Below are 21,361 nucleotides of genomic sequence, written 5' to 3'. Positions count from 1 at the left end.
AGACAGTCTCCCCAGAGAGAATGCTAGACAAATTTCCCTATCAATGTTTTGATCCTATTCTCCTGCCTTCCCATCTCTTCCCAGATCTCCCCACTTCCTTTCACACCCAACTTTGTGTACTTTTTCATTTTCATCAATACAATTTCTGATGCTCAAATATTCCCGGATATGTGGTCTTCCACTGTACTGTGGCCAACTTCTTAGGGGCTAGACTTTTAGGAAAATGGATCCCTTTTCTCCCAGCAGCTAAGAATAGCCAATAGCACTTTAGCTGGGGATAGGACCTCATGTCCAACTCCCTGTTCATGCTAGGATATGGTCTGGCTTGGGCTTGTGCAGGTCTTGTGCAAGCTGTTACAACCACTGTGAGTTCATATCTGCAGCTGCCTTGTGGTGTCCAGAAGACATTGTCTCCTTATGGTCATCCACTCCCTCTGCTTCTTACACTTTCCCCATTCTTTCTTCTTCAATGATCTCTAAACATATATAAGGAATATATGTCCCATTTAGGGCTGAGCATTCTGCAGTCTCCTATTTTCTGCACCTGGATCAGTTCTGGGTCTCTGTGTTGATCACCATCTACTGCAAACAGGAGCTCTTTGATTGATGGTTGAGAGATGCATTAATCTATGAATATCATAGTAAGTCATCAGGAGTTGGTTTAATACTATGTCCATTTAGCAGAATAATAGTAATAGGTTCTCTCTTAAAGTCTATGACCAGTCTATCCATAGGTTCTTGCTCTAATAATGGTGCCAGTATGGGTTTCATCTATAGATTGGGCATTAAATCCAATTGATTGCTTACTCACATGACATTTGTGCCACTATTCCTTTAGTGGGCATGTCTAGACTTATTTTTCAGCTGCCCTCAGATTATGCCCTGGAGACTCTGGCCAACCATGCCTGAGTATCCTCCATCATCTTCTCTCTCCAGTGGATTTGCTTTATCCAGTTTTATATTCCCATCATCTAGCAAGGGCATATAGTAGGTTACATAAAGAGAGGGTTCAGTGGTCTCAACTGTCCCAATATCCAAGGGACCCTTCACCAGATTCCAGCTGGCCCAAGAGGAAGAAGAGAACTGCTCATCTGATTCATGGAACCACAAGACATGGTAAGCCACTGCTGTTTAAGCCACTAACTTTAAAGATCTATTCTTTGTTATATTTAATCATATGTATGGGGTATGTATGTGGTATGGGGGTGCATCTGAAGGTATTGCCCATACAGGGCCAGAAGAGGGCATGGAACCCCTGGATCTGGGACTGCAGGTGGTTGTGAGCTACTTGACATGGGTGCTGGGAACCACACTTGGGTCCTTCCTCTGAAAGAGTTGTACATACTCTTAACTGCTGAGCTATTTTTCTAGTCTCTGATTAAGCCATTAAATTTGGTTAATTTACTAAGCAGAAATGAATAGCTAGTAGGGCCTATTATTTCTGGTTGGGTGTTTCTCCTAATGCTGTGAGTTCTCTTGTCAAGCAAGAAAAACAGAGAAATTGGTGGTGGTTCTTGTGTCCAGGCTGGCTTTGAGCAGGAAGAACAGATCTTGGAGCATATACAATGAGTCCCACAGTCTTTACTTTACAGGCCACTTCCAACATCACAGGCAACGGTATGAAATTCTTTTCAGAGCTGGAAGGAGAAATGAACCCAGGCAGGCGGGAGGGTCAGGTCAGCACCACAGACAGCTCCAGCACTCTGGCAGATAGGGCACCAGACTCTGAGAATCTTCATGCACCCGCAGGCAGCAGTGCCCCAGGGAAGTAACGAGCAGTGTGTCAGAAGAATTGGATTTGCTTCATGGATCCTCATTTGCCATGGGCACTCTCCTGTCACAACGCATGTGGATTGAGTTTCACTCGCAAAAGAAACTGGAAATAAGGGGTGATAGAAGTCAAGATAGACTATTGAGAATTGGAGGCAAATGCCAGGGGTGGGGAGCTCAGGGCTGTGATAGTAGCTTGGATATGTGAGGTCCGGGGCATGGTCCTCAAAACCCTCTGAGAGTGTGCCTCTACCTTTGTACCTAAGATGCTGGGCAATGTTACTACAACTACACCAATATTCTTACATTTGTTCACCCTCCAATAAGATAAGAGTTTCTGGTGCTTCCCACACCATAGAGACTAAAGGGGCTCTGCCTAAAGTCATCATTCTTGGGGTTCCTAGCAGTGGAAACATTCCTCAAAATGTCTGTGAGGAGAAACAGCTAAGTTGTACCATCTTAACAAAGATCAGTCTGGATTGAGACCATGAGGGATTGGGTAAAAGACTTCCCATATCTCATGAAGCCTCTTGGGCACCGCCGATTCTGTATCCACTATGGAGACAAAAGTCTAGAACATCTGTCCTATCTTTCTATCGCCACTGTAACAAATGGCCACATACACAGTGATTAGCAGAGAGGAAAATGGCAGACACTGGGGTTAGGGGTGGGAGAGGGAGGGAGGGAGGGCTGGGTGAAATGGCATGAGGCTTCAGTTAGGCCAGATAAACAGGTGCTGAGGTGCTGCCAACAGCAGTGACATAACAGACAGTGCTGTATGGTATACTTGAAGCATGAGAAGTGGTAGATTGTAAGTGTTCACATCATGTCTAAAGAGACAAGAATGTGATAACCACATCCGGTAATGGCCATGCCATTTGCCTTGGCTGCCCTCATCTCACACTATAAACTTAGCTCAAACCATCAAGCCACACACTTTAAATCTACACAATTCTTACTTGTCAAATATGCTTCCATAAAAATGGAAAATGAGAAATTGGGAAATCTGGATAATTTTTGTCTGATTTGTTTTTTTTCCCCCTCTGTCAAGGCAAATGTATTTCAGAACCAAAAGGTAAAAGATGAAAATTTAAAAGGAGTGATCCACGCTCTCCTCCTGGGCTAAAACAACACAGATTTGTTGTCTTACAGTCTGGGCATCGGAAGTTCTGAAGGTGAAGATGCTGGGCCGCACTCCTCTGTTGTTTGTTTTTACTCTTTACTCTTTGCTCTTTGGGGGGCCCTCCATCCAGTTCCCAAATAAATCACACTTATTGAGCTTATTATTTCTTATAAATGTCCAGCTTTGGCTTGGCTTATTTCTAGCCAGCTTTTCTAACTTAAATTATCCCATCTACCTTTTGCCTCGGGGCTTTTTCCTTTTCTTACTTCTGTAATCTTACTTTCACTTTTACTCAGTGGCTGTGTGGCTGGACCCTTCTTTTCTCGCTGCTTCATCTCTCTTGCTTTTTGATCCCTCTTTTTCTCCTTCTATTTATTCTCTCTGCCCGCGCCAGTCCCTCCTATCCTTTCTCCTGCCTCACTATTGGCCATTCAGCTCTTTATTAGACCAATCAGGTCCTTTAGACAGGCAAAGTAACACAGCTTCACAGAGTTAAACAAATGCAACATAAAAGAATGCAACGCATCTTTGCAACATTAAAAAAAAGTTCCACAGCATAAATAAATTTAACACATCTTAAAATAATATTCCAAAACACTACTCTTAGCATGTCCAGTCCCCACCTTTCCCAATCTTGAAAGGCTATCTGCAGTCCCTACCTCAGGACCCTTCCTCTCCCTTCAAGGCCACCAAGTGGACTCTGTCCCACTTGGTACTTGCAGCTCCCTCATCTTTGTGGGGACATAGTGAGTTCAGCCAGTGCTTTAACTGAAGTCACTAAATCCAGCTGCCAGAAGTAGAGTCCAGCCAATTGCTAGCCATCTTTCTCTCCCTGTTGACTGGGCAATTGCATCATGTTCTGGAATCGACCAGTGAATACCTGGCTAGGTACAACATTTTCTTTTTGTTTCTTTTTGTGTGTGTTTGTATAAGTATGATTGGTGTATCTGTGTGTAATCTATGTTTTTTTTTTTTTTACTCTTTACTCATGGGTGTCCGTGTGTGCACCTGTGCATATGAGTGTGGGGTCCAGAGGAGGCAACTGGGTGTCTTGTCACTCTTCATCTATTTCTTTGAGACAGGGTCTCTCACTGAACATGGAGCTGTGTTGTTCGCCTGCAAGCAAGCCCCAGCAATCCTCCTGTCCTTGTCCCTCAGAACCCCAGGGTTTTGGTGAACAAGCCAATGGTCACACTCACATTTTTTGCATGGGCTCTGGGATCTGAACTCAAATTTTCACATCTGCAAAGCAAGGACATTCTCAGAGCTGATGCTTTGGAGCTCTGTCCTACTTGGCCAGTTTCTAATCCTGTTAACACACACACACACACACACACACACACACACACACACACACACACACACTTCAGTTTACCCTGTGTATTTTGAATATTTTAATGGACTCATTAAAATCTTCTGTGTAATTTTATTTGAAAGCAAACAGTTAGCCTGGTTAAATTCAGATCAAACGTTCTTACCCATGCTTTGTGGGTACTGATTCCCACTTCAATCCCTGTGCTCTTTGTAGGTCCACCCCACATGTGTGCCTGGATGGGCCTGTGCTGGGATCCACATGCATTTTGATTCTCAAAACTCCTCTGATTAGCTTCACACTGGTGCAAAACCAGAATCTCATCCACGAATTTAGGGTGTTCCTGTCTTCAGCTCTCTTTACCCCCACACCCTGCCATTCTGCAGTCTTATCTTTTGGTTAGAATTGCATGGTTTCCCCCTTACTACTGTGTTATCTTTTACAGGGGCTCGTATCTGAAACAAAGCAGCAATACGAGGAGGGGGAGGGGAGGGGAGGGGTTGGGGGCAGAGAGAATGATTGAATTATAGGCATTCCCCTGTTCTGTTTGGAGCTTAGAGGCTTATGTCCCCAGCTTCTCATCAAAGAGAAGGGTTTTTCTTTAAGTGCCTGAGTGGTTCCTGCAGGGCCTCAAGTTTCCTCCTGTCACTCTGAAGGAAGGAATAGTTTCTTCCAGAGCTTCTTCTTTGGGTACCCATTCCGTGGTCTGGACATTGCCATCTTGGAGAGTGATCAGGTGATGTGGGAGGGAAAGATGCAGGAACTCATGGCTACATGAGCTGTTCCTCAAGTTGGAATCCCACCTGCAATTTGCCTGCTTTCTTATCTTCGGTCTGCATGTGTTTGCATTATGATTCTGTCTAGGTTTTTGGTTATCATTAGCCAGAGAGAAATGGCCTAGTATGTGCATATTAGTGCCAGAAGCTGAAAGAATTACCTATTTCTGGGACTCTGAGAGGAGGAAATACCACTTTCCATGGTTTTGATATAGAGAGAGATGAAATGGACCTACAAGGGATGAGGTCACCCCTAGCTCTTGGGTGGGAATCAGAAAGTGAGGCTGGTAGCCAAGCTTCTCCTGAGGACCACACAAAGATGCAGGGTGCAAATGGCCACAGCCAGCCAGTGGAACTTTGGCCTACAGGCCCTCAGTGAACACCTGGCTCTGATTCTTGGATCCCCATTTTCTTCCAGCATCTGAGAAACAGATTTCTATGGTAAGAAATTCTCTGCCTCTGTGGTGGGCACCAGAATGTGCCAAAAGTCTTTAGGGTTCAGATGATATATTTAATATCAAGTGGGAAAAATAGAGAGATAAGAGAAAGATAATTGTAATCGTGTTTTATATATTCTGTGTGTGTAAGTGGATTAATATCAGGCAGGAAATGAACAGGGCTGTGCAAAAAGTAAAATGATGAAGCATGTGAGATGATTAGTTTTATTATGAGATTCATTTTTCAAAACATGCCCTTAGTGTGGCTTCATTATAATTTCAAATATAAGAACATGCAAAAATAATTGCTGGCCTCTGGCCTCATGGTCACACTGGTCCTGGCTCTGCTCTGCCCCTTGTCTGAGAAGGCACTCTCAGCTGCCACCCCAACTCTTCCTCCTGTTGGAAGTTCCCATACCACTGTTACCCCAGTCCTGATCACACTACACCTCACCATTGGTGCTTTGACTTTTCATCTTTTCTGTCAGACATGACAGTGTCTAGGTCACAGCCTGGTATTTCCTTGCTCATAGATGTATTTTCAGTATCCAGCCAAAGCAGACTGGTTAGTGACTAATAAATATTTATTGACAGAATACTTAAATCTCCAAGTGAATGACAGCTTTCAGATGTTAGGATTTCTGTTTTACAAGTTACTCAGCTCCCTTTGTGATGGGCATTTGTGAAATCCATGTGTTACTTTCTCTCCATACTTAAACACACTGTTCAAACCAATGCTGGATGGCATGGTGCTCTGAGCTGGGAATGCACCCATGGAGAGGCCCAGATGAAGAGTCTTCAACAGGGCAGGAAAAATCAGAGCACAGGTTTTGGTTAAGGCCACCTCATCTAGAATAGTCAGGAAAACAGCAGTGTTGCCTGGCCTGGGAACTTCCCTGTCTGGTACCACACATCTTAAACTTACACACACTAATGCCAATTTAAGTACCTACCATTTGCTTATGACATTTGTCATAGGTATGATGGGCAATGTCACTCTGAATGCTGTGAATGTGTTGCTCTGATTGGTTGATAAATAAAATGCTGATTAGCCAGTAGCCAGGCAGGAAGTATAGGCCGGAGAAACTGACAAGGAGAATTCTGGGAAGAAGAGGAAGGTTGAGTCAGGAGTCGCCAGCCAGACAAGAGGAAGCAAGATGTGAAGGCAGAACTGAGAAAAGGTACCAAGCCACGTGGCTAAACATAAATAAGAATTATGGGTTAATTTAAGTGTAAGAGCTAGTCAGTAATAAGCTTGAGCTAATGGCCATACAGTTCGTAAATAACTGTGTGTTTACTTGGGTCTGAGCAGCTGCGGGACTGATGAGTAAGTGATATTTGTCCTGACTGCAGGCTAGGTGGGACACAGGAAAACTTTCAGCTACATAGGCACTTTGTTTTAGAGGCAGAAGAAGGGACTCAGTCAAACGATGAGCCACACATAATGACGGCAAAATGCAAGTTGCTCCAACCAGACACCCACTCAAACACCCTACTCTAGAACTGACTCTTGGACTCCATTAACAACTGTTGAGGCGGGTGAGCACGATGAGTGATGGTGAGCATCTTTCCAGGCAGCTTGTGACTTCTGAAGATGAATCTCCTTCACATTGCAAACACGAGGCTCAGGAGCAGAGACTGCCATTTCTGCATCCAGGGCAGGCATTACCAATCAATCCCAGTGTTCTTTCCCATCAAACCTAGGTTTTAGTCTTAGAGTCACTTTCAGGGTCAGAGCTCAACTTGCAGTCTCTGCCCCCTACTTGCCAGAAAGCTTGTTCTCATATTATTTATTGCTCTTCTGTGTGCTCTCTGTAACAGTCTGAACTAAAGACAGCCCCAGACCTGGCAGCCTTGAGCGCTGGGGACAAAGCCTGTGTTGGTAGGATCAGCAGCATGGTGAGTTGGTATGAGCCTCCAGTCCACAGGGTAGAGGCAGATTAGCAACAGGCATTTGTTAGTGTGGACAAAGAATCTTCCCATGGAAGTCAGAACACTTCCAGGCAGGACCAAAGTCCAGGTCCCTAGAGGCTGGAGGCCAAGGGCAGGTTGGGCAGAGTTGCTTAGCACAGCTTGGACAAGCCCCGGCTGCCATTCCCTTTACAATGAGTGTCCATCAGACCGGAAGACTTCCCTCTGAGTGGGCAACCTGATCCCCTTCCTCCAACTTTATTTCAAAACTACAAGTTCAGTCATGAAGGAGGCAGCCTTTGGTCTGTATAGAATGCCGAGAGTACCAAACCTAGGGAATGCTTCCAATGGGGAGTTTGGAAGGGGCAGCTGTGAAGATACAGCTGTGAGGTCTGATTCCCTCAGGCTTCTTCCTAACACCCCAGTACAACAGTCTCACATGGCTTCAATCAGCTGAAACCTTCTACGTTTTGGGAAAGCCTTGGGTTACTGAAGTGAGAACACACATTTAGACATTTGGTTTTGGCCATGGCTGTCCAGCGTGGAGGATGGATCTGGCTCAGGCTGGCTGTTCGCCTTCTCCTCTGCCATGGCTGAGTCAGTCTTCATCTCCGGGGGGTGAGCCTTGTTCCTCTTGGCGAATGCCTGGCTGATTTCTGCGTGGGTTCTGTTCTTGGTCTCAGGGAGGACAAAATAGAAGTAGATGGCCCCTGTGATACACACTGCAGCAAAGACAAGGAAGCAGTAGGAGTCCAGGCTTTTCTGTGGAAAAGTAGAGACAAAAACAGCCAGTAAACAGTCAGCCCACGAGCTAGCAGGTTGTAAAGCCACATTGCAAGATTCTCCTCTGCAGCTGGTATGCATACGGCGGCAGTGCTAAGTAAAAACCCCACAGTGGCAGCTGCTGCTGCAAGAGGCAGGTGGAGCCACATGATACTTGAACCAGTCTCAAAGGAAGTGGAGATAAACCAGTTACCCGCCATGATCAAGATGAGAAAAAAAAAAACCAACTCAGTCTGTATTGTTCTGTATTCTTTTTCTCCAAAGTAGGTGTTTAAAAACTGACCATTAAGGGAGGAAAATGTAATCCTTGATGAATATTATCTTAGGTTCATTTTACCATGATCACATTCTTCCCTCTCCCATGACACACAAGAGAACCATAAATGCCCAGTTTGTAGGAAAAATATGGATCATGGTATCAAGAATACATATTGTTCCCCCGGTACACGGAAGATCTACTTCACTAATTGGTACAGCCTTGTACAAAAACAGAAAGACCAGAAGATAGATGCTGGGTGTAGTCATGGTTGCTTGTGTCGTAATTAGACCTCAGTGAGATGCTGGGCTTCCCAGGGACTCTTCGAGCCTCTGTGGCCCCTGACACGGTGCTTGGCTCTCAGTAAAGGTTTGTTCAATAGAAGGCTTCCTGGGTTTGCCAGATGGCTCCTGAGCAATTACCAGGAGCCAAGTTGGAATCCTTAGCACCCAGGTAAAAAGCCAGGTGTGGTTGCACACTCCACTTGCCTGTGACCCCACAACTGAAGGTAGGGGCTGGGACAGGAGGATTCCTGGAACTTGTTGGCTGCTAAGTACACACCTGCAACTCCAGGAGTAGAAGCAGGAGGACCCTAAGTTCATGGTCATCCTTGACTTCACTGGTAGTTCACACCAACCTTTGGCTATATGAGAGCCCATCTCCTTAACCCTCAAAGTCTTCTTGGTTACAGCTGCCAGGCCTGACTTCTTTGCACTACAAACACCATTGATGAAAGACAAGGAGACAATGGTTTTTGAGTGTTATTTTCCCAAGAAGCAATGTCAGGGTTTTCATCAATTCCATTTCATCTCTGACTGAAAACTCTGCTTTTGGGGCTTGCAGTGCTTAAGAGCCTAGGTACTCATACATTCCAGATGCTCCAGCAAACATGTTTGGACTCATGGTGCCTCCGTGGTTGTAAAACAAGGACAAGAGTGGTTTTGTGGGGTTGTTATAAGGAATAATAGAAAGACCCATCTCAAAGTACTGTGGGCGGTGAAGAGTGCCTTGCTCCGAGAAAGGTACCTTCTGTTTGTCCACAGAGAGTCTGTGAGCCAAGAAGAGGAAGGAGGAGAATCAGGGTTTCTGTCATGAGAGGGGCTGGGCCAACACAGAAGATGAGCCACTTAAGGCAGAATTTCAAACCCCTGAGCATTAAGTTTCCTTATTTGAAATGTGGTGGTGTAGATTCAGTTGAGGTAGGTCTAGTCCCCTCCTTCCTTCACCTAGGCTGAGCAAAGTGTCCCAGCATAGGCCCTAGGGATTGGGGAAAGGGCGGGGGGTGGGTTTGTGGGAGGAGGGAGAACAGGGGAATCCGTGGCTGATATGTAAAATTACATTTATTATAAAATTAAAAAAATAAGAATAAAAAAAGAAAGAAATGTGGTGATATTTGCCCTCATGTTGTGTTGTGATGGAATGGAATGTGTCTCACAGTCCGGCCCCCTGCCTGCATGCTGACTCCACATTTGAGCTGTCTAATAGATAGATGGTCACTGAATAGCTTCTCCCCTGGGTTCCCCACATCTCTTCTAGTGTCTTGGATTATTCTCAGGAGAGAAGCTGGCAACACTCTGTTAAGCAACGGGCAGCTTGCCACAATTCTGTTCAAAATCCACAATCATGTCCAAAGTCACTCCAAGTGAAGCCAAACTCCATACCATGGCTGACCTCCAGTCCCTTTTGCTTCTCTGAGGTCATTTCCTTTCTTCTCTGCTCCAGCTTTACCTTCCTGATGGCTGTTCCTAATATCATGCCCCAGGGCCTTTGCACATGCCATCAACGGTCTTCCTTGCACAATTGTCAAAAACACCTGCACATCCTGCTTTCTCACTTTCTCTGCCTATGGGTCCTTCCTTAGAGAAATTTTCTCTAACTCCAGTTTTGAGAGGGTGCCCTCCTGATTCACTGTCTCTAATCATGCGTCATCATGGAGCCTAGAGCATAGAACCTCCTGTTAATTAATTCTCTCCCCACTGAGGGTAAGCTATGGGAGGGTGGGCATTGCTGTTTTTCTTGCATGGCCAGAATGCAGGGAGTTGTGGATAGACAGAGGACCAGCAGTGGGTGTTTACTGAGTCAAGGGTGTCCCGAGGCTCTCTACCCTAGCCAGGGCACTCCTGGAGCTGTCCGGGATGTCTTTACTACCCTCTGAGTTACTATGTGCTTGTCTTCACTCCCCAAAGGACATCATGAGGCCTCTTGGATTATTCTGTTTCACAGACTTCAGTTAACCCACAGCACCTGCAACATCTGGGGATAGGACACTTGTCCCTTCCTTGTGAGTCTCAGGGGCAAAAGTGTAGGAAAAGTCCATCTCTTGGGCACCGAGTCTACAGAGGGATCCCCAGATGAAAAGTGCTCTTGGGTCCCTGATGCAGTTCTCCAAACCAATGTGTTGGGACTGAATTCACAATGTGGTGAGGTCTTTATGGGGTGATCAAATCATAGGGTGGATCCATCACAAACGAGATTTGAAACTTCATACTGGGATAAAGGGAACTAGGCAGCCTCCTCTCACCCTTCACCTTCTTCCACATGAGAAGACACTGGGGAGCACCATCTTGGAAACAGAGAATAGCCTCCACCAGATCCACCAATCCCTTGATCTCAGACTTCCAGCCTCATAAAGACAACCCTGCCTGTGGCATTTCATGATAGCAGCATATAGCTAGGATAGCCCTTCTTCCTGAGGGTACTGGCCTAGGGGAGGTACAGAATTGAGGCAGACATGCCTGCAAACCACCTCTTTCCTTGTTCTAGTGCTGGAAGTCACAGTACCAATCACTGGCTCTGCAGAAGGAGGCTGTTATAGAGTCAGGTTGGGGAAGGAGAAGAAAGGAGCAAATGAACATTTACTCTGCCCCCACTACAGAGCCAGATCTTTAGGGCCATTTACAGGCCTGCTTAGTTCCTCTTTACAGATGACAAAACAAACAAACAAAAACCCAAGCTGGAGTCAGGTTGTTACTGGAGTCGTTAGGGTCAGAGCCTGGTCCTTGGCAGCTCTCCCTACCAAGGCTCAGCCACCCATCCTCAAGATGCAACTCAGAGACAAGGGGTGTTTAAAAGCAGAGGGACGAGATGTATCAAAGTGGCCACACTGGGCAAAGGAACAAATAATGATGTCCAGTGAGCCACAAGCCACTCTTGGAGGTCTTGAAACGAGGTTTAGGTTTAACTAAGGAGGCAAGAGTTGTACATAACTAAGCAGTCCTGTACCTGACCTGTCATTGATCCAACATTGCCTTGGCTTCATCCTGCACATCAGTCTGGTAAGTTGTCAGACCTCAGTGAAAGCTCCTTCCCCGGAACCAGTATGTCCTCCGGCTGGCACCACGGCTTCAGCCTATCCCTGCCTGAATTACGAGATTCCTTGCAGTACATTGCTTTATTGGTGCCAATGGGCGGGGCATAAGTATCTCTCCTTAGACTGTCTTCACTCATGCCAGGACAGTCCATGTTATTTGCCAAGTCCATGCTGCTAGAAGGTGGGGCAGGACGGGATGGAAACTCAGCAGCACGTTCTTCTCCAAAGCTGCCTTGCCCCGCGTTGGACCCTGGCTTGGACTGAGGACGTGAGCCGACCAAGTCAATGCTAACCTTAGCAACTGCTCTTTAATCCTGGCCTGGGATTGCCGACTCGCTCTGTTCACCCCCACCCTGTGGTGTGACCTTACAGGAGAGGTGGCTGAGGGTGGGAACCAGGCCAGGCATCAGTTAAGACACAAGCTCACGGAATCTGTGGGTGGAGTGGAACCTCACTTGGGGTTCGCTCAGCTCTCGCCACCACCCCTCTTCACATCCCTGTTTTGTACCAGCTCTCAGGGGTGCTGCTAGCCACAGTCACGTCGCTTCTGAAAATACATCTTTTATGTCATTAGATGGCCATTAAAGTGGTCCGGATTTTTGTTTCAGGGAGAAAAATTTCTTCTCACAATACAGTAGAATGTTAAATTATGCTAAAAATATGAGGCAATTTTAGCAAAATACTACTTTTAGGAAAAGGCCCTTGAGATTAAAGAAAAAAATATCTTAGTTTTTTCCCCCCTACTGCTCTGAATCAGAACTGTGAGGGGGTAACTGTTTCCAAGAGCAAGGAAACGAGAAGTATGTTAGGAATTCTGACTCTGGCTCACACAGAGTGGACCTATGGCCTACTTTGTAGTGGTGTGGTTGGGTGGGCTCAGAGGAGAGGCATGCATCTCCTAGACACAAGGTCACAAAAACCCAGCATGCTCTGGAGGTGATGAAATTATGACCTAATGAAATTCTAGGTTAGGTTTGGAAACAGCTATTCAACTCATTTATCACAAGAAGTTGCTCTGAGTTGGAATGACTCATTTCTGCCATAATAATCTATACATTTGTGAAGAAGTAGCCAGAACTATGTGTCCATTTTTAGGAAGTGCCTCTCCATCCTTCACACTGGGTTCAAGCCTGTCTTCCATGACAGCGAAAACACCTATCTAAGGTGTTCTCTTGCATGTGTGGCAGTGGCTCTCAGCTGAGCTTCCTGCATCCTGGGGACACATGTCACTCTTTGGAGTCTCAAGAACTCATCGTAGCATCTGATATAGACTGTTCCTTCTGGTGTTTTCTGTGTCTGGCCATGAATGCCCTGGAAGTGTTGGTATTCTCTCTCATCTCCCCCTCCCTTCCTCCCTCCTTCTTTTCCTTCCTGTCTCTCTGTCTAGGATATCAGGACAGACAACAGCTTTTCAGTAGTCATGATCACAACAACAAGCTTTGCTGCAGCTCCCATACAGACACCATGCAGGGTGTCTGTTAAGATCCCTCCTGCAAAAAAAACACAGGCACCATTCTTGTTTCAAAGACAAGACCATGACAGTCATCGGGGGAAGTTAAGATTACTCTGCCCCCGACCTCAATGCTGAGCGGCATGGCTGGAATTCAAGGTCACCTGGTTTGGCCCCAAAGTCTGCTCAAGTAATCCAGAAGGTTTTTTGCTTACACACTGCCTGGCAAAAAAGGTCATGAACAGCAACCACCAACAAATGCAGTGTTGTGGGAACTGTCTTAGGCAGGGAGCCAGAGGTACAGGCAGGGCTGGAGGCAAGAGACTGTTGAGACACAATGCGGGTGGCTGTGGGTGACTGGTAACTGTCCCAGTTGCTGGGACTGACCAATGTTTTAGGATTTGGGCTGTCTGGGAGAGTTTTGAGCGAACATCCGAGGGCATGTTGGTCACCATAGAAAGGACAGGTGTTGCACAGTGAACAACAGGCACACTGCAGTCCTGGGCCCTGATTCCTGTGCATGTGGCATCACCTGAGAGCAGCCTTTCCAGGTGTTATAGAAGTAGTATGAGGTCAAGCTAGAGTAGATGGGCTTCCAATCCACTCAGTGGTTTCCAAACAAACAAAAAAGAAGACGCGCTCACGCTCACACACACACACACACACACACACACACACACACACACACACACACACACACGCATCTGCGCATATACAGATCCCCATTTTATATTTGGAAGGAAAGAAGACGTTAATGTGGGTCATTTCTGTCCATGATATTTTCATAGTTTCTGCAGCAAACTGAATCATTTATAATTTAAATTCCCTAAGAATCTCACAGGAACAAAGGAAGAGGAGGAGGAACAGAAGCAGGAGGAAGAAATAAATGCCAATCAGTGCATGTTCCCTCCGGTCTCTGTCTTCTGGGGCCCACTCACACCCTTGGTGGTAGCTGAGTAATGAGCCCTGCAGGGCTGTGTTAGGTTTCCTGAGATAACCTACATAAAACATTGGCTGTGGCTCATGCAAAAGGACAGCCAATGAAATGCTGGTTTGCTCCGGGCAGGGTCCCTGGTGTGGGGGCTCTCAGGCACGGGGCCGGTGGGACTGCACCTTCGGTTCTGGCTCCCTGGCCATCGGCAGTGATGCTCAGGGTGTGGGTGATTTACACGTGGACTTCTTAGTGTTCTGTTTTGCACTCTCTTACTCCACTCCAGCCTCAAGTACATAGGGCTAAATTAACCATATCCCTCGTTTCTTTCCCTTTTAACTTGTGTGTGCATGCACATGTACACACACGTGCGCATACACACACGGATGCTATGTGGACATCCGAGAGTCACCCACCCCAGGCGCCAGTCTTTGCCTTCCACCTTGTTGAGACTGTCGTTTGTTGTTTGCTGCTGTGATATGTGCATGGCAGGTTGTCTAGCCCACGGGCTCCCATCTCACGACTGCAGTGTTGGGATTACTACAGATGTGCTCCGGTGTTCAGCTTTACGTGGGCACTGGGGATCTCAATTTAGGTCCTCACGCTGTGTGGCAAGTGCTTTACCCACTGAGCCATCATCCTCTCAGCCCGCAACACACCCCACTTCTGGACACACTAACACTGTGGTCTGTGCTGGGACCCCTTCTTGTTTATTTATTTCTCTCATTTTTAGTCTCTTTTCTTTTGTCCTACAATGTTCTTCTAATGCTGGACAAAGTTACGTATATGTCTTTGATAAATAACCCAAAGTCAACTTATTGTCTGACTATATGCATGTCATCTTTTTATGTACCTATGATCAATCTATCATCTATCTGTCTATCATCTATCTATCTATCTATCTATCTATCTATCTATCTATCTATCTATCTATCTATCATCTATCTACCTGTCTATCTATCTATGCATCTGTGTATCTACATATCTATCTATGTATCTATGTATGTATGTATATATGTATGTATGCACGTATGTATGTATGTATGTATGTATGTATCTATCTATCTATCTATCTATCTATCTATCTATCTATCTATCTATCTACTATCTTTGTATCTACACCATCCATGTGGTTTTGTTTCACTCCCTTGTGTATTTGTGTGTGTGTGTTTGTGTGTGTGTTATTTTATTTTAAACAAAATCTTGTATAGTCCAGGCTGGTCTTGAACTCTCTCTCTATGTAGCCTGAGCTGGTGCCATTGCTTACTCGCAGGAGTTACAAGTTTCCAAGTTTGCCACAACCTATGTGACCTATAAAATAAGAGGGACTCAATCATTTTGAAGCCTCTGTGTGGCTAGAGCCCATGTCACAACCATGTCTGTCCTGTGGGCTACAAGCTGATCGTGAGGTAGCACTTCTGCTAACTGGGGTAACCAAGAAAGGGCTGAGAAGCAGCTCAATTTGAAGGCAAGGCTTCTGCAGGGAGGGAGCTCTAGTCACAAGCGGCCAGATGGAGCCAGTGTCCTACAGATAAGGCCTTATTGTTTTGATGATGCCTCATTTCAATTATGCAAATCTGTCCACTGGACCAGTTCAGAGGCCCTGTGCCCCACCACCACTTGGAAGAAAAGGCTGCCGAGGGTCAACAGTAGATTGCTTTTGCAGAAACAGGAGGAGACCCAGGGATGGAGCTGCTTGGTGGCAAAGTGCCCATTGCCAGCCTGGCTGTCTGCTCAGCCAGGGGAGAGCATCTCCATGCAGGTGCTCCCTCATGTCCCTCACCTTGTCTTTACAGGACTTCCCTTCCCTCCCTGCTTGCTCCAGGCCTTGCTACAGGATCCCTGGTAAACCACAGACTCTCAGCCACCAGGTCTCCCTGCTCAGAGTCTCCCACTCCAATCCAGCCTCCGAGTATCTAAAATGATGTCTTGCAGAAACATCCATATGCCTTTCTGTGTGTTCTCACTGATTTCCATCCTTCATGGGTCACCAGATGTCAGTGGGTGCTCAGCCTTAGTGACTGAGATCAATTTGCTCTGTTTTGACACATGCTGGTAATTCCACCCCCTCCACATTGCATCAGAATGTGTGAAAGGCACTTCTCTAGCATCCACCAGACATCCTAAACTCCTAGATAAATCTCATGGCCTTCAGGATTGAATCCCTTTGGTCTACTGGAGCAAATGAGAATTCCTCAGTAGGACACTTAAGGCCCATCAGGATCTGTCCAAAATGCATGGAGAATAGGAAGTGATGTGCATGTAGAGATTATTGCTGGGTGCTGAGTTATAAAGTGTGTCTCCCCCAATGAGCATGTCCATTCTCATCATCTCCTGGGTGATGACTGGCCAGGTACTCAGTCACCCAGACCTGAACTCACATGACTTCTCCTGGGTCCAGGTCCTATGTGTACTAATTGAGGGAGGCGAGTTTCCAATCACATGCCCAGCCCCTGCTCCTCAAAACTACCTCACTTCCATGAGGAAGTGTAATGGCCTTCAAATTATACTTCCATGAGGAAGTATATACTTCCATACTTCATTATACTTCCATGAGGAAGTATAATGGCCTTCAAAGGTCCAGCCCTAGGTTGTGAATACCCTTTAAAAAAAGTAGGGGGTGGGGTGGGACTTTGCACATGCAAAATCTAGTTAGGAAAGGGAAGTCCTGGACCACGTGGGTGGGCTCTGTATGTCATTGTCCTTACATGGGAGAGTTGGAGATACACAACACACAAGATGAGAGCCATAGGACATCAGTCACCTGGGAAGAGGGAAGAGGGGAGCTGAGCTCACAGCTAGAATGTCCTGCTCTGAGAGGACTCCCCAGAGAACAGCATTGACATCTTCACGAAGGTGGAGCCTTCTGAACCCCTTTAAAGACTTCAATACTGTTTGAGAGTTCTGGTTTGGAGATGAGGTCTCCCCTCAAAAGGCCCATGTGTTGAAGGTCTTATCACCACTGCAGCAGCATCCCTAGGCCTTTTGGGAAGTAGTTGGAGCACAAGGGCTCAGCCTTCTAAAGTGAATTTACTCTCTGGTGGAGTCATCATTTGAATGCACTGCTGGAGGTAACAGGAGTGCTGAAGACAGGGACCAGTCAGGGGAGAGTACATCACTGGGGGTGTGCCCTAGAAATGTAAATCGTCCTCAGCTCTTTCCCATCTCTTCTACGCTCCCCAGACACAACCAATGTGAACTATTTTACCTCACCCCAAGTCCTCAGAGGCATGATTCTCCACTCACAGCAATAGAGCGAGCTGGTGATGGATGGGAAAGACTGTGGATGGATGATTGTGAGCCACAAGAAACCACTACTTCCTCTCAGGCATTTCTCACTGTGACGAAGTCTGACCAGCACAACTGGGGTCCAAACTTCAGCATGAGTTTCAGAGGAGACATGTCCCATTAAAACGCAGCATCAAGTATGTATGGTTACTATGGCAACCCTGGGAAACACATACGCACCACCCTTCAGGTCTGTGATCTGCCTTGCCACCTGGAGCCCTCAGAGCCCATGCCATCCCATTCCCTAAGATTGTCTGCAGGCCAGTGCCCACTTCTGCCCATGTCCTGGTTCAAGCTGTGGCCTGTCCAGTGTAAGGAGGCTTTCGTTTTTTATTTTACTATTTCTTGTGTGTTTACGTGTGTACATCTATGCGTGTAGGCACCTGAAAGCCAGAGGTTGATGTATGGTCCTCTTTAGTCACTCTGCATATTATTTTTTGAAACAGGGTCTCAACCTGGAATTTATTGATTTGGCTAGACTGGCTGGCCAGCAAGCCCCAAGGAGCTCTTCATTCCCCCCTTCCCGGCACTGGGATTACAGGCAGGTGACTCTGCGACCAGCTGACTCTGCGACCAGCTTTTTTTTTTTGCATGAGTGCTAGGGATTTAAACTCAGGTCCTCTTTCTTGGGCAGCAAGCACTTTATCCACAGAGCCTTATCCCCTGTCTAAGGATGCTTTCCCAGCACTGTACCCCAGACCCTCACAAGAGCCCAGTGAGGGGATTCTTCTATTGTACTTGACCAATGAGGTGTAAAGACTGTGAGGAACCTGCCCAGGGTCACATTACCTAAGAGCAGCAGAGCTGACATGCAAATCCAGGCTTTCTGCCTATACTTTATGAGCACTCATCCACAGTTTCCCTGCTCATTAAGTATTCCACACAGACTGGCACCACCCTGCCCTGAAGCCTGCCGAATATACAAGATCTACCTTGGGACAGATGCTTGCAAATTGTTCCCTGACCTATGCACAGGTTTGAGGTACATGTATGCACACATGCATGCACGCACGCATGCACGCACGCATGCACTGAATAAATAAACATAATAAAAACAAGACACTTGCTTGGCCTTCTAAATTAGTATCCTAGGAACCCACAGCTATCTGATATGTGTCCCTGGTAGGAACCCAGGACGTGCAGGGCTGATGGAGGCCTGTCCTGTAGCCACAGGGGATACTCAAGTGTCAGGGGTGGCTGCCACCAGCTGTCCTACTAGTCAAAGCAAGGAGCCTCAAGGACTTTATAGGAATCAATCTAAAAATCATTTAGAGCCCCGGACATCATTCTCACCCTCTCAGCCCTTTGCATGGGTGTCACTGCCTGAGATTTAGGGCTGCGTACTACAGTGGTTGAGAATGAACACCCTGGAGCATGTAGGTTTGGTCTCAATGCAAGGACTTGTTAGCGGGCAACCCTGGGGAAGTGACTTGACATTTCTGTGCCTCAATGGCTATCTGTAAAAGGAGGTGAGTGGGGACATGGGACTCACAGACCTGTTGTGGGATTCCATGAGTCACACTATGTAACGTGCCCAGGGAGAGCCAGCTACACAGTCACTCGATTGCTTGGCTTGCTTTGTATTTATTTCAATGGCTGCCATAACGAGTTACCACAAACCGGGTGACTGGAAACAAAAACCCCACTCCTGTCTACAAGCCTCAGTTGGGGGCAACTAGTTCTTGCAGAAAACGCAGCCCATTCTGACTGATCTGTGGGAGCAGCAAGAACTTCCACTCCATGGTCTGGCTGCCTAGTGGGTAGTGGGTAGCCGTTCCAGCTTTGACCTGGAAATACCACCCCCTTTGAGGCTTCGGTAACTGTCATGCCTACAAGGCGGAGCTGAGAGAGGACCCCTGAAGACCCGAGATTCAGATGGGGGAACTCTCTTGGTTCCTGGACCCTGGACGCTGGAGGTAGACCAAGCAGAATTCTCCAGATAACACTGCCGGACTGTGCTTCACCTTTCTCAGACCCTGTTACCTATTGCTTCACTTGTAAGTTACCCCACAAAATAAACCTCCCTTTTAACTACGTGGAGTTGCCTTAATAATTTTACCAATACTAGTGAGTGCCTCATGTGTGGCCATTGCTCCCTCCACGACCTCCTCTTTGACAGCTAAGCCAACTGAGTGAACTGGGATAATCACACTGAATGAAAATGAATATGAAATTTGAGACCCAGACACCCGGGACACTGTCAAACAAGGTGCAGCCCTGTGATGCCACTGGAGGGATACGCAGATGGGAAATGATGTGCGAATCTGAGTGATGTGAAATAAAGGTCAAATGGATCCAGATTCAGCTGGAGACCTCTCCAATGCATGCAAAGGCACGCACACACACACACACACACACACACACACACACACACACACACACACAATCAATCAACATAGAGCCCTGGGAAGACACTGGGGAATGACTTCCTCTGTGTAATTCTTTATGTCTCCTTGTGTGGTTTTTTGGGTAAATTCACTGTTCAAGTGAAAGTGGACTTTTAGAATAGTCATCTGCCAAAAACAGTGGCCTCCTTTCTCTCCTTGTCTTACAGGTGAGGATAAGGAACGTGGGTTCAGGTTCTGGCTCTGACATGCGTCATGGGGTGACCTTGAAAGCCTCTCTGAAGGGCTGCTGGAGGCTGTACCTCCTGGCACTGACAGGGTTGAGCATTTGCTGATACATGGCAAATGCTCACTAGATGTATGTGTGAATAGATGGCAGTGGACACTTCTCACTCCTGGCCTGGCAAGATGGCATTAAGTCCGTAGTGTCTATAAGGTCTTCTACTTTGCACACCTCCAGGTGTGTAGAAGACAGGTCTGCTTCACAGACCCAGACCTGGGAAGGCCCAGCTGGGAAGGAGTGGGAAAGATGACCAACAGGCAACTTGAAGCTAATTTTCTCCAGGTAGTGGGTAACTTTACTGACCCCCAGGCTTTGCCTGCTAGCTTTTAACCAAACAGGAAAAGCCCACTGAAGATATAAAGTCCACTGAAAAACCAGTTTGTTGTGTCCTAGCTGCAGCCAGCAAGGGGCCCCAAGGAGGAGAATGCTAAACACGGGTTCCTCTGTACTCTGCGGCCCCTGGAGGGGCTTGTAGCACCATGAGACGGGAAACCATTGCTTAAATGCAGCCAAAGACGATTTGGAGGTTGGATGGTGCACCTGCCTCCTAGCTGCTGGGTTGAGAAGGCTGCAGTGCATGGCAGACCAGCACAGAGAGAATCGGGCAGGCGAGCTGGGCTTGGTGGGCCCTGTGGAGCCCGGGATGACCACCTGTTCTCTGGCCTCAGTGGACTTGTCTGTAAAAGAGTCAGGAGTAAGTCCAGCTGAGGGCCATGGGAGATGACAGGCACACAGAAGCCATCCCTGGGGGCTGTGGTACAGGGGGACTGGGTTGCAGTCGTGAGAGAAGTAGCTGTCCCACAGGTCTGCAGCTGTGCTGAGTCTGGGCATGGTGGGCTGGGGACAGGGCTTTCTCCTCTGGCTGGCACTACAGTCATTGGGGCATGCTGGCCTGGCACTAAGCAGTGTTTTGGATAGTGGGCCAGGGAGGATGGTGGGATTGAAATGCCCTTTGAGAAGAGATTGATAGGCTGTTTCTTGGAGGTATGTGATGTAGTCTCATCTCCTCCAGGTGGACTCCCCTGTGTCGTGGGGATCAAGGAGCCCCGGAGGGTGTTGCAGTAGGGGAAGTTCCACGTTCTAATTGAATGATGCTGGGCTCTGTCTCCGTGTAGAACTCTTGCAAAGTCCCTGTCTTTCATGCTCTGATCTGTGGATAACTTCATGAGCTTACTTTCTACTCAGCCACCCTCTGCCTCACCCTGCTGCAGCTGCATTGGCCCCTATACTGTTTCCCATCCAAGCCAAGCATGACCCTGCATCGGGGCTTCTGCACTGCTATTACGCTAGCCTGGACTTTGTACTTCCCAGACTCCCCTGCTCCATACTTTTCTCATGTATCTACTCCAATGCCATTTTCTTTGATAAGTCTTTGGGGACTGCCAC

At 47.0% G+C, this 21,361-nt stretch overlaps 1 protein-coding gene across 13 annotated transcripts in view; it reads right to left on the bottom strand.

Moving 5' to 3' along the window:
- Positions 1-4,299: 4,299 nt before the first annotated feature.
- The window catches only part of Slc2a9 (solute carrier family 2 member 9), a 155,785-nt gene continuing 138,723 nt past the window's right edge, over positions 4,300-21,361 (bottom strand). For all 13 annotated transcript variants that reach the window (XM_042285917.2, XM_076545667.1, XM_042285920.2 and 10 more), the window contains one exon: positions 4,300-8,091. In XM_042285917.2, the coding sequence (XP_042141851.1) occupies positions 7,816-8,091 (276 nt within the window). In that variant the 3' untranslated portion in view covers positions 4,300-7,815. The remainder of the gene's footprint in view (positions 8,092-21,361) is intronic.

This window comes from Peromyscus maniculatus, chromosome 10 (genome assembly GCF_049852395.1).
Source record: "Peromyscus maniculatus bairdii isolate BWxNUB_F1_BW_parent chromosome 10, HU_Pman_BW_mat_3.1, whole genome shotgun sequence".
Lineage (NCBI taxonomy): Eukaryota > Metazoa > Chordata > Mammalia > Rodentia > Cricetidae > Peromyscus > Peromyscus maniculatus.
The sequence above is the reverse complement of the archived record's forward strand: the minus strand, read 5'-3'. Positions and strand labels throughout refer to the sequence as shown.